The sequence below is a fragment of the Chiroxiphia lanceolata genome, chromosome 21, assembly GCF_009829145.1.
Source record: "Chiroxiphia lanceolata isolate bChiLan1 chromosome 21, bChiLan1.pri, whole genome shotgun sequence".
Lineage (NCBI taxonomy): Eukaryota > Metazoa > Chordata > Aves > Passeriformes > Pipridae > Chiroxiphia > Chiroxiphia lanceolata.
In genome coordinates, this window is record NC_045657.1 from 2,712,531 (window position 1) to 2,723,589 (window position 11,059).

General features: G+C 50.9%; 2 protein-coding genes across 7 annotated transcripts; both read right to left on the reverse strand.

Moving 5' to 3' along the window:
* Positions 1 to 569: 569 nt before the first annotated feature.
* DNLZ (DNL-type zinc finger) lies at positions 570 to 2,909 on the reverse strand. The gene is made up of 4 exons (XM_032708664.1): positions 2,863 to 2,909; positions 2,059 to 2,395; positions 1,541 to 1,680; positions 570 to 881 (listed from the first exon to the last, which is right to left on the reverse strand). Exons 1-4 carry the CDS (start codon positions 2,907 to 2,909, stop codon positions 710 to 712), a joined length of 696 nt encoding a protein of 231 aa, XP_032564555.1. The 3' UTR covers positions 570 to 709.
* On the reverse strand, positions 2,423 to 10,580 carry CARD9 (caspase recruitment domain family member 9). Of its 6 annotated transcripts, none has more exons than XR_004360564.1 (14): positions 9,314 to 10,580; positions 8,950 to 9,172; positions 8,343 to 8,480; positions 7,651 to 7,976; positions 7,083 to 7,262; positions 6,745 to 6,897; positions 6,382 to 6,507; positions 6,073 to 6,264; positions 5,502 to 5,543; positions 4,868 to 4,913; positions 3,852 to 3,922; positions 3,298 to 3,386; positions 2,915 to 3,081; positions 2,423 to 2,881 (listed from the first exon to the last, which is right to left on the reverse strand). XR_004360564.1 is itself a non-coding variant. In XM_032708215.1 (14 exons), the coding sequence occupies exons 3-14, from the start codon at positions 9,131 to 9,133 to the stop codon at positions 2,985 to 2,987; spliced, it is 1,644 nt and encodes a 547-aa protein (XP_032564106.1). In that variant the 5' UTR covers positions 9,134 to 9,172; positions 9,314 to 9,482; positions 10,204 to 10,580; the 3' UTR covers positions 2,423 to 2,984. The 6 variants fall into 6 exon arrangements, 5 of the variants coding, with proteins under 5 accessions (XP_032564106.1, XP_032564108.1, XP_032564110.1 ...); XM_032708215.1 differs by having other exon boundaries at positions 2,423 to 3,081; positions 9,314 to 9,482; positions 10,204 to 10,580; XM_032708217.1 differs by having other exon boundaries at positions 2,423 to 2,918; positions 2,984 to 3,081.
* Positions 10,581 to 11,059: the final 479 nt, after the last annotated feature.

The window sequence follows — 11,059 nt, forward strand, 5'->3', positions numbered from 1 at the left end:
CGTGCTCCACAGCTATTAGTTTTGCCTTCACACCCATCCTCTCCCTCCCCAACAAGGAGCTGCAAACCCCTCATGCCCGAGTGGGATCCCCGAGTGTGGGGGCTGATGCTGTAACCCCAAAATACAGAACTTTCAGCCCTGACACCAGGGGCACAGCAACAAAACTCTGGAAGATGGCAAAGGACAGATAACAGCAGCGAGAGCTGGTGATCTGACCCTCCTGTGGGACCATTTTGGCTCTGGAATTTGGGACTCAACCTCCTCAGGTGGTATCAATTGCCCCCTCTGGCTCAGCTGCCATGGGATGCACCTCCACCAGCTCTGCAACACCTGGGAAGGGCAGGGGACATCCCTGAAACCTCCAGCTCCAGCTGCACCTTGCTAGGCCAAAATCACACAAAGAATTTCTGGCTGCCTTCTGAGCAGGGAACAAAGCTGGGCTCTGGGCACTGCTGAAGCACTGAAAACAGCCTCAAAGTCAGCAAAACAAGTACCACGAAAAATACCTACACCACCTCTAAAACCATCAGCTTGATCAAAGGCAAAGTTACACAAGACAAAGACACATGACAGAGAAAAACCCACACCCGAGTTTATTTTAAATACAGACTGTGGAAATCAGGGAATGAAGGTGAAGAGTCTCTTAGCACCAGCAGAGCAACCCAAATCCCATGTGTCAGGTCTGTCCCACAGGTCACAGCCCCACGTGTCAGGTCTGCCCCTTGCTGCCAGGTTCTGGGGGGGCCTCCTTGCTGTCCCCCTCTGCCAGCTGACCTTGGGGCTCGGGCTCTGCCGAGCTTTCCAGCAGCAATTCCAGAGCTTCCTCACCAGCCACACGTCTCACCTTCTCCCCTTTGGCTGCCAGGATCTCCTCGATGTTCCTGGACAGTGATTTGAGAACCAACAGTGACACCACAGCAAAGGCCCAGCACAGCCAAGCACAAGTTCCCTCCTCCACTCTGCCCTCAGGATTGACACCACGCAGTGAATCACAAGGGCATCACCATGGGATTCCTCCATAAAGAGTTTGGGAAGCAGAGAAAACCACCCAGACCTTCCGGGACTATTTTTATCCACTGTGATCAATAATTCAGCAATTACAGCTAAACAGAGCTTTTAAAGGTATCTCAGGAAGTTAGAAATCACTGGAATTCCACAGCGGATGAGTCTACACACTTGAGACGCTTATCCAGGGAAACCCAGCAGTGATGTGGTAAAGCCTGAAGGGAACAGAACCCCACAGGCAGCAATTCACCTGCTGCCACCAACAAGGATCCCTGTGCACCCCACAGCTTCTGCTGCAGCTTCACACCATTCATCTGGATCCCAGACAGTACCAGTCAAATTACATGTGATTTAAAACCGAGTCTGTGTGCTTTAAGGAACTGGATGCAACAGGATTACACGCTGCAAAAATTCTTTTTTTGTGTCTTTTTGCCTGAGCCACATTTTAAAAGCATCACAGAAATAACGTAGGAGCTCAAGGAGGGTCCGGCTGCACCCCTGAGCAGGGCTGAGGAGGATCCCTCGGCACACCCACCTCTTTCCCTGCAGGTCGGAGAACCAGCCCAGGTTGTCGGCGATGACGTGGTGGTTCCCGCAGCCGGGGCAGGTCACGATCACCACCCCGCGGTGATAGGCGGCCTTCGAGATGGATTTGGACGAGCGCGTCTGGCACACCTGGGAAACAAAGCGGATTTTTGTGAGCGCGGGACCTGGAGCTCCTGGGCCTTTAAGACAAACCCGCTCTATGCGATTAAAACTTTCTCTCCCCCCTCTGTCACCTCGAACTACCCCAAGCGGCTCGATGCCGTGAGCTCAGCCCAACACAATGGCCGAGCGGGGTTTCACTGCTCTCTGTGCCTCCCTGAGGAGGGGGATCCTCAGCCATACTCACAAGACCCCGAACATCCTCCTCGCACAACAGGGTGGGACTGGAAACCTCCAGAGGGCTCTTCCAGCCTGAGTTAGTCTTTGACTGCAGGTTTAGAACCACAAGCGAGCAGCTACACCGGGAGCCCCTCCCGGCTCTGTCCCTCACAGCCCCCCCCCGCCCACCTTGCAGGTGTACACCAGGCGATAGTGCGTGGCCGGCGGCGGCCCCGGGGCGGTGCAGGCCGGGCGAGACGGGACCCGTCGCGGCCCCGAGGCGGTACAGAGCGGGCGGGCCGGACCCCAGGGCGTCCCCGGGGCGGTGCAGAGCCAGCGGTGCGGCGGCGGCGGCGCGGCCCCGGGGCCGGGCGGGGGGCGGCGGGGCCGCCATGGCGGCGCCTCCCGCGGCAGCGCCCTCAGCGCGGCCCCCGCCACGCGCCGCATCGCACCGCGCATGCGCGCCGGGGGGCGGGGCCTGAAGCGCCGGCGGCCATGTTGGATTCGGGCAGCACCAGGGACCCGCCTTCAATTAACTCTTTAATTAACCCTTTAATTAACCGGCAGCTCAGCCCCGGGCACTGTCGCACAAGCAGATATTTAAGCGTGTTTATTAACCTATAAGAGAGATGGACGAGGGGGTGTCAGAGGCAAACACAGAATCAACGAGGTTGGAAAAGACCTCTGAGATCACGGAGTCCAACCTTTGGCACGCATTAGCCTTTCGCGCGTTAACTTTTCGTGAATGTTGGGTTGGACGGTCTTAAAATCTAAATAGTCCATGGAGAGTGAAAGTCAGAGGCACAGCCACCCCAGCACAGGCTGGGTTTTCCTCACAGGTTGGTTCCTGCACTCAGGAGACCTCAATGGCAGTGTTGTCCCTCCTTCAGGAGCTGATGGTGTCCCCATTGTCCCTCATTCCAGAGCTCTCACTGTCCCTGTTGTCCCTCTCTCAGGAGCTGATGGTGTCCCCGTTTTCATCTCTCAGGAGACCTCGGTGTCCCTGTTGTCCCTCGTTCCAGAGCCCTCAGTGTCCCCATTGTCCCTCCCTCAGGAGCCATCAGTGTCCCTGTTTTCCTCTCTCAGGAGCTCATGGTGTCCCCGCTGTCTCTCCCTCAGGAGCCCTCGGTGTCGGTGTTGTCGCTGCCTGTGGTGTTCTCCCAGTCGGCCTCGTGGTGCCGGTCCTTTGGCACCCTCCTCATGGCTCTTTTTCTGAAAAACAAGACCGGGCATATCATTTTTAGAAGGTGTTTTCTGCAGACAAGCAGCATTTCACCGCTTTGGGGAGGTTTAGTATGTATTAGTCCATTTTGTGTTTAATTTTATGCCCTCCATGAATCAAGTTTGGGGGCAGGGGATGGGCAGAAAAGAGGAAACACAAGATAATAAGTTAGGCCACACAGGTATGTCTAGGTCAGTCCTGCTTACTGCAGCCCAGACCTTCGGTAGCGCTCAAAGCAGTCCTTCATCCTCTTCCTCTCCTTTTCTGCCAGTTCCTCATTGGCCAAGCCACACTCCTTGAATTAAAAAATAAAAAAAAATAAAAAAATTAAGTGGATTCCTCCAAACATCAGATCAGTGTTAGCACCACGCAGCTGCCTGCAGAATGAGGTACAGTAGGTTCATTTCTGGGCTGTCCCTATTAGTGTGTGTGCAGGATGGGAATACCTCTGCTTCACAGAGTTTCAGCATATTTACTCCCTCACATTCTGTTTCCTGTACAAACAGTAATGCTGCAATCAATTAAACTGGAAAATGTCCACACCCAGAAATGAAGGATAGAAAGTAACCAAGAGAAGTTTCTATGCACAAATGGAGAAATAACCACAAATGTTCTGCTGTTCAGAGCTCACCCTTTTTGGAGGGTGAATTGTACACTAAGTACTCAGATTTTGGAAAAGCTTCTCAAACCTGGTAAATCCATCATTAATGAGAACATTAAAGATCACAAACCCCAGAACAGCCCACGAAGATTCTCTTACACTGAGTGACTTTGGGGGCAGATTGTCTTCTCCAGGGCTGAGCTGCTGGTTTGGTCCTTCAGGGCAATCTTCTGAGAGATGGAAAAATCACACCTTTAGTCAGAGTTGCCATTGTGAAGTAACTTCTCCCTCCACCAGTTCTTCAAACAGAACAGTTGTGATGTAACTGCACAGACTCCTCAGCAGAACTGAAACCAGGCCTAAAATGCCAGGACTTGGTCCTGTGATCAGTGCAGAGTCACTTCTCATTTTACTTGAGCCCTGAGTCTTGCTCAGATGGTGGATTTCCCCAGTTTCTGCTTATGCAGGAGCAAAACAAACCTTTACTAAGCAGTATCTCTGCTCAGCATCATTAAAAAAATAATACTCGTGTTAGAGGTCACCATGAGAAACATGTTAATTATCGTTTTAACAGTAATTTATCTCCGTTCCCCAAGTTGTGCATATCAAGGCACTTCACATCAGACCATATTTTGGTGAAACTCCTTATGTAGTGACCAGGTGTCAGGATATATATTTTTGAACTGAGCGAGGCAGAATAATAAAAAAATCTTTTTGGGTCAGTGTTGTTCAGCTTTTGTGAAAAATCTCTCCTCTCAATGAATGAACAGATGATTTAGATCTTCCAGGAGATCAAACCAGAAAATTTCTTCTACTGTGCCAGTTTTCTCCCTTTCTCAACCTGTTTCAAAAGAGATTTTCAAGTTCTAAGAAGAGCCTATTAATTCCTTTCCACACTGCTGAATCATTTCCACTGGGGATGCCACAGAAACAGAACCAGTGACAGCACTCACCACCTGGTTCTGCTTTTGGGAAAACAACCTGCTACATAAAAGGGAAGAGGGGAGGGAAGAATCCCTGGAGAAAGCCACATGGTCCAGCTGAAGTGGAAGGATGTTTGTTCTGTTCTGTGACCAGCCAAAAATAAAACCCAGGAATGTGTTTTCATTTCCCTTTGAAACACTGGACCATTCTCTCCAGAATTCTAGCAAGTGTTCTCCCAAGTAAAGCCTTACTTTTAGTGGGCTGTGCATCTTCATCCAGGTGACTGTGAAGGGTGAGCTGTGGGACAGAAACAGAGGAAGAACGTGAGAACTGCCCCTCAGTCTGCAGGAAGACACAGGAATATAAGAAACTGGACATGCTTAGAACCAGCCTTTCCCTGGTGCACCTTGCTGTCAGCAAAGAGCAGGCTGAGCCAGGAATTACAGATTTATTCATGGATTTGTCCTCCATGAATAGGATAATGAGCTCCTTTGGCCTCCAGACAATGTGACAGTGACAATCACTCTGCTCTGATGTTATGAACTAAGTGAAAGCCTTTACTACGGATGTCCCCATGGTAAGACTTATTTTTGCCTGTTCTCCCACAAGAGAGACAATTAGAAGCAATTCCAAATCATTCAATGCCCCTGATTTGTTTAAACTCAGCAAATCTTGCTGACTAATGCCATAACTATGTCCTACACTGAGAATCCTCAGGACACAGGGAGATTCTGTCACTGTTTGGCTGCCTCCGTACTTTTTGGTGTCATGAAAGGAGCCTGAGCCATGGATTGGAAACTGCTGATACCTGGGGAACTGAGTGCAAGTGAGGAATATGAAACCATCCCAAAAGAAAGTGAAAGGTAAACGAGGCACCCTACTCACTTCCTGGGAATCTCTGGAGGAGGTATCATCCAGGTCAGAGGTCTGAAACAAAACCAGTAGAACTTAATCATTCCTCACAAGCAAGGAAGTGGCAGCAAGGGAACACAGAGGAGACTGAGAGCTCCAAAAACCAGAGAAGTGTGGAATTCCTGCCTCCTACACTCCTGTCTGGTCACTTGAAGAAAGCACACAAGATGCCATATTAATTAAAAGCCCCTGTATATCTAATTTAATTCCAGAAAGTTTAGCTTCCCATTTCATCCAAATGGCTCACACAGAGTCTCTAAACAGAGTTCACTCTTTGATGGTTGAGGATCTCCCCTCACCACCTTTGGACATGTTCTAAACACAACCACAGCATCAGCCCACCTTATGCATGCCTGGAACTAAGGTCAGGTCATAGGAACCATCATGTCTTTCATTGTCTAAACTCAGCAATTGGTTTTAATTAATTTTAATGGTTCCCCAGGCAGGTGGTCCCTGGAGCTGTCCAGTTGCAAAGGCCTCGGAACAGCCACACTCTGGCCCCACACTCAGCTTCCCAATCCCATCCCAGGGATCACAGTCCTACCGGGGTGGGCAGCTCCAGTTGCAACCTTTTCAGCTTGGCCTCAGTGGCCAGGAGCTGGCTCTCCTTCTGGAAGAGCTGCAGCTGCATCTCGTCACATCTCTCCCCCAGCTCCCGGATCTGCTTGCGGTGAGCGTCCCTCTCCACCAGGTTCTTGGAGTACTGCATGTGGAACTGCTCCCGGGTCAGGAGAGCCTGGGGAGAGGGACAACACGTGCCATGTCACACAGCAGCACAGTCGGGGTTACGTATCTGTCCGCTGCAGGCAGCAGAGCAGGGATGAGCAGCATTCCATGAGGAATGTTCTATCACCTGGTCTCTTTCTGCAGCCACTTCCTCCATCTGCTGCAGAACAGCTTCAATCCGTTTCTTATACATCTGGGAGTCCTTCCTCAGGGATGTGCACTGCAGCTCGAGCATCTCTTTTTCCTCTGCATACTGCTGAGACAAGGTCAAAAAGCACCTGAGCCAGACTGGCACCACTCCCACTCTGTGTCACAGATTGCTCTGGCCAGACCTCCACAGCCTGAGCCATCACCTGCACAGAGAATGCTAAAATACAGATACTACAGTAGGATTGCTCCTGAGCAGCTGCTCTGCTCCACAGGCAAGAGGTGCTTCACCTGCCTGTCTCCCAGCAGGACCCTGAGGAGGAGTTTGCCCTGCAGCACCTACTTTGTCCTGGAGTGCCCTGGCTCGGCGCAGCTCCTTGCGCAGGCTGTAAATGGTGCCCACCAGCTCCCGCCGTTCCTCCAGTATCTGCCTGCAGTCACTCTCCAGAGTCTCCTTGGAGAGGCTCTTCTCCAAATTCTGTTCCCTAGCAACCTGCTGGACAAAGGAAAAAGTGAGATACAGCCAGCACCTAACTCCGTATCAACTCTCCCAGCCCCAGTGTTCTATTTGACTTGGGAGAACGAGGTCACAGCTGACCCACAGAATACGCAGCCTCATCACTTCCCTGGCTGCTCCAAGTAACCACTTCTCACAAATCCATATTCAACCAGCCCACCAACCTGGAGAGTGTTCTCCAGCTCCTGGTTCTTGGCCAAGAGCAGCTCCTTCTCCTGCTGGATCTCCCACACCACCTCGTGGCTGGGGCGCTGCTCTATGGCGTGTTTGAGCTTCATGGTGTGCTTTCTCTCCAGCTTGCAGTCATCCTCAGCCTTCATGAGGCTGTGCTTCAAGTGGTCAATCTGTGAGAAGGTTCAGAGCTCATCAGGAACACGGGGAAAACTCTGGCCTGCAAAAGCAACTCTCGCTCTGTTCCCCAGACACAGGGCAAGTTTTTCCCCATTCGGTTTTCCTCAGGAGGTTTGGTGCTCTGGGGACCAGAGTCCTGCCTGTGTGCTACAGATCCATGTTGTTCCTGTGCTGTCTTTGTGAGAGCAGAGGGAAAGGCTCTTAATTCTTCACAGCACAACTTGTAGAACATGGGCCTACAGGGCTGAGCCAGAGACCACCAAGCCATGCCATTTGCTAGAGAAGATGCTCAGTGCTTCATGCTGGGCAAAGACAAGTCAGGTGCTCAGCCCAGCCTTCTAGGGGTCAGGTAAGAAGGGGGAAGCTGGAGACGTGACTGACCTCTAGGATCAGGTCCCTGTTCTTCATGAGGGCCGCACTCTTCTCCTCGCTCTGCTTGGCGTAGCTCATGGCCAGGTTGTAGTTCTCATCCTTGCACTTCTTCAGCTCCCTGCTCAGGCTGTCCCTCTCCTCCTTCATCCTCTGGGCTCGTTCCTGGTGCTTTCGGAGCAGGCTGTCCCTCACCCACATCTCCCTGATGGTGTCCTCCTTGCTGTGCAGCCACACCGTGAGCTCCTGGGCCCTGCGCCGCTCCTCCTGCACCGCGCTCTGCAGCTTCATGATCTCGTTCATCAGCACCTGGCTCAGGCCCGATTCCCCAGCGGTGTCTGTTTGGGGGGCAGGTGTCAGCCCCTGCTGTCCTGGCTGCTCCCAGGCACACACACAGCTCAGCTTCCCCCCACTTCCCACTGCAGCTTGGGATCAGCCCATGCCAACCCTGAACTTGTGGGATCAAGTTATCCCTGCTGCTTCCCCCTGCTCTGTGCCCTCCTGCACCACACTGCCACTGACAGAACAGGCAGAAAGAATTATCCTTCTGCTTCCTTCTCCACCCTCCCCCCAGTCCAGCCTGTGATCTCAGGGCTGTCCTTCCCAGAACGCTCCCAAAGCACACAGGGAGCAAGGCAGGGAGTGCTCCCGACTCTGCACAGCAACACCAAATGAAGAGCTGTTTTTGAGGACACAAACAGTACCTATAATCATAGAGAAAACCCTGCTGGGCTCCTTGCCAGTTATTTTCTTATACAGCTGTGGATAATAAAGCTCAAGACTCTCCATAAAGGCCTCAAAGCCCTTGTGTCCTGTTCGCTGAAGAATGTCCAGAAGAACACCTGCAAGAATGGCAACAGGACGTTCTGTTCAGTTATTCATCCCTTCACCTATTTCTAACATCACAAAAAATGGCTCCACATTCTCCACATACAGAAGTCCCCGGGAATAAATCACAGAATCACAGAATCAGGTTGAAAAAGAGCTCTGAGATTATTAAGTCCAATTTATGACCAAACACCACCTTGTCAACTAGACCACGGCACTGAGTCTTTCCTTAAACACCTCCAGGGATGGTGACACCACCACCTCCTCCCTGGGCAGCCCTTCCAGTGCCTAATTCCCCTAAACACCTCCAGGGATGGTGACACCACCACCACCTCCCTGGGCAGCCCTTCCAGTGCCTAATTCCCCAGAAAATCCTAAACCGATTGCCCAGTGACTAAACAAAAAGTATTTTAACTGTTCCAGTCTGCTCCCAGCAGAGCACAGGAGCATCCAGGGAGCCAAAGGCTGCCCTCAGCCACCCACCTGCCTTCCGTTTGCGCATGACCAGGCTGGGGTCGTTGAGGACCTGCTCCTCATCGTCAGGGCTGAGCACTTTGCACTGCCGGAGGTAGGGGGTTATCCGGGAAGGGTCGATCACGGAGATCAGCTTCACTCGGAAGTTCTCCAGGTTATTCCAGCAGATCTCATCGTTATCTTCCTCCAACATGCCAGCGGTGAGAACTGTCAGTGAGCAGCGTTGTCCTGCCTGGAAAACAACCTCCAAAAAAACAAGCAAGCAGACTCAGCCTCCTGGAGTGTGGTGGAAAAGCCGAGGATGTTCACAGACTGAGAATGGAAAAGTGTCCTTTAGACACAGGAGCACATCTCCCATGTGCTGGCAAATCACCTGTGGAACAGTCACACCTCACACAAAGGGAAGTCCCAGAAGTGGGGACAGCAGCAGCTGAGGGTGGTGCCAGTGCTGCTGCCACAGCTGGGGAGAAATTCTGAGAAAACAGAAGTCACCAAAGCTCGATGAACCTCCTTCCAAGCAGCTGAACAGCTCCCAGAACTCACTGCAACAGGAAAGTAAAACTATTTAGCAACAGACTTAGTGGGGACAGGCAAGTCATTGAGAGCCCTGTGAACAAAAGAAAATCCAGCCAACTCCAGATTCCCAACAGCTATTCAAAGAAAGTGCTGTCAAGTCTCACTAAAAAACGTCACCCTGCATTCTCCAGGTGCTCAGCTATGCTTAGAATTGAATCTTTAATCCCCATAAACAACACAAGAAGAGTGGGACACAATACAGGATAAGATGATGGCAAAAAGTGAAAACACCTTTAAAACTCTCCTAATAAGCTGTTGCCTCTGCTTTACAAACAGTTCACACCTCCTTCTTCATTCCCCAGCATTTGAGATCTCTGAATTCTGTCAGACACCAAGTCTGACACCCAAAAAAGGCTCTGTGAAAACCCCCAGTGGTAACAGCTTTTACTGAGTTCACCTGTCATCATACAAAAGGTGTTCTGCATGTTGTGCCTTATACATACACAGAGCTGTCCATGATTTCCACTGTACACACAGAGGTGAAGATCAGCACCAGGAAGCCCTGAGGTCACCTGCCTCCCACATGCCAGCTCACAGATCCCACCTCTGCAGCTTCAGCAATTTATGGTCACAAACAGCAGATTACAAGAGATGCACTTCCCTGTTGCTAAACCCATTATTGCCTCAGAGCTGTAAAATATATTTTTTCCCTGTTAACATAAACCATTCTGTATTACATGGACCAACCTGAGCCTGTGCAGTCACAAAAACCTCCTTGTTTCCCCTCCTGTGTCCTGGCTCTGAGAAAACATGTCTTGGGTGCAGCCTCCCTTTATATTCTGGCCAGAGCAAAGATCATTCCAGGAGCAAAACTAGTTTGAGAAAAGGGGAAACTACTCAGCTGGACTCTAAGACGGGAAATGGAAGGGGAAAAAAAGAGATAAATAAAAAAAGGGGAAGCCAGAATGGGTGTTGGGGAGGAGAAAGATGGTAGTGGCGTCATAAGTCAGCAGAGTGATTTTGGACTCATTCTGGCTTGGTTTTGCATTTGCCCCACTGAACTACCTGCTGGGGTCCAGAAAGTTTCCTTGTGTAGTGGTCAGAAAGACTAAAAAAAGACTTGAGAAAGAACAAAAGTCACAGGCATGGGTCTGTGCAGTTGATTTCAGGGGATTAAAACCAGCCACAAAATTAGAGGCTCTTCAAAGGCCTTCCTTCCAGCTGTTAACATCTCTGTCCAGGAAAGCAGGTGGCAGCAAGGACTCGCTCTTGGTTTAGAGTTCTGCTGAAAAGGATGATTTCCATAATGATGCCTCTAATTTTGGATGTCCTTAAGCTTCAAGCATAATTATGTCAACTTGGTACTTTGAGGGGAAAGGGAGTCAAGCCTTGGCAAAGTGAGGAACATAACCCACGATTCCCAAATTACAGGCTGTGGCTCTAACAGCAATTAAAGGAGCAGCACAGAAAGCAGCATAGAAGCAGTTGAGCATCAACACAAGACCTGTGCCTGCCTCCCCCTCTTCCCACAGTCCTGGAGATGTAGCTGAGACAAGGACTCTGTTCAAGAGTCTGTTAAAAAAGCCTGGAGAACACACAGGCC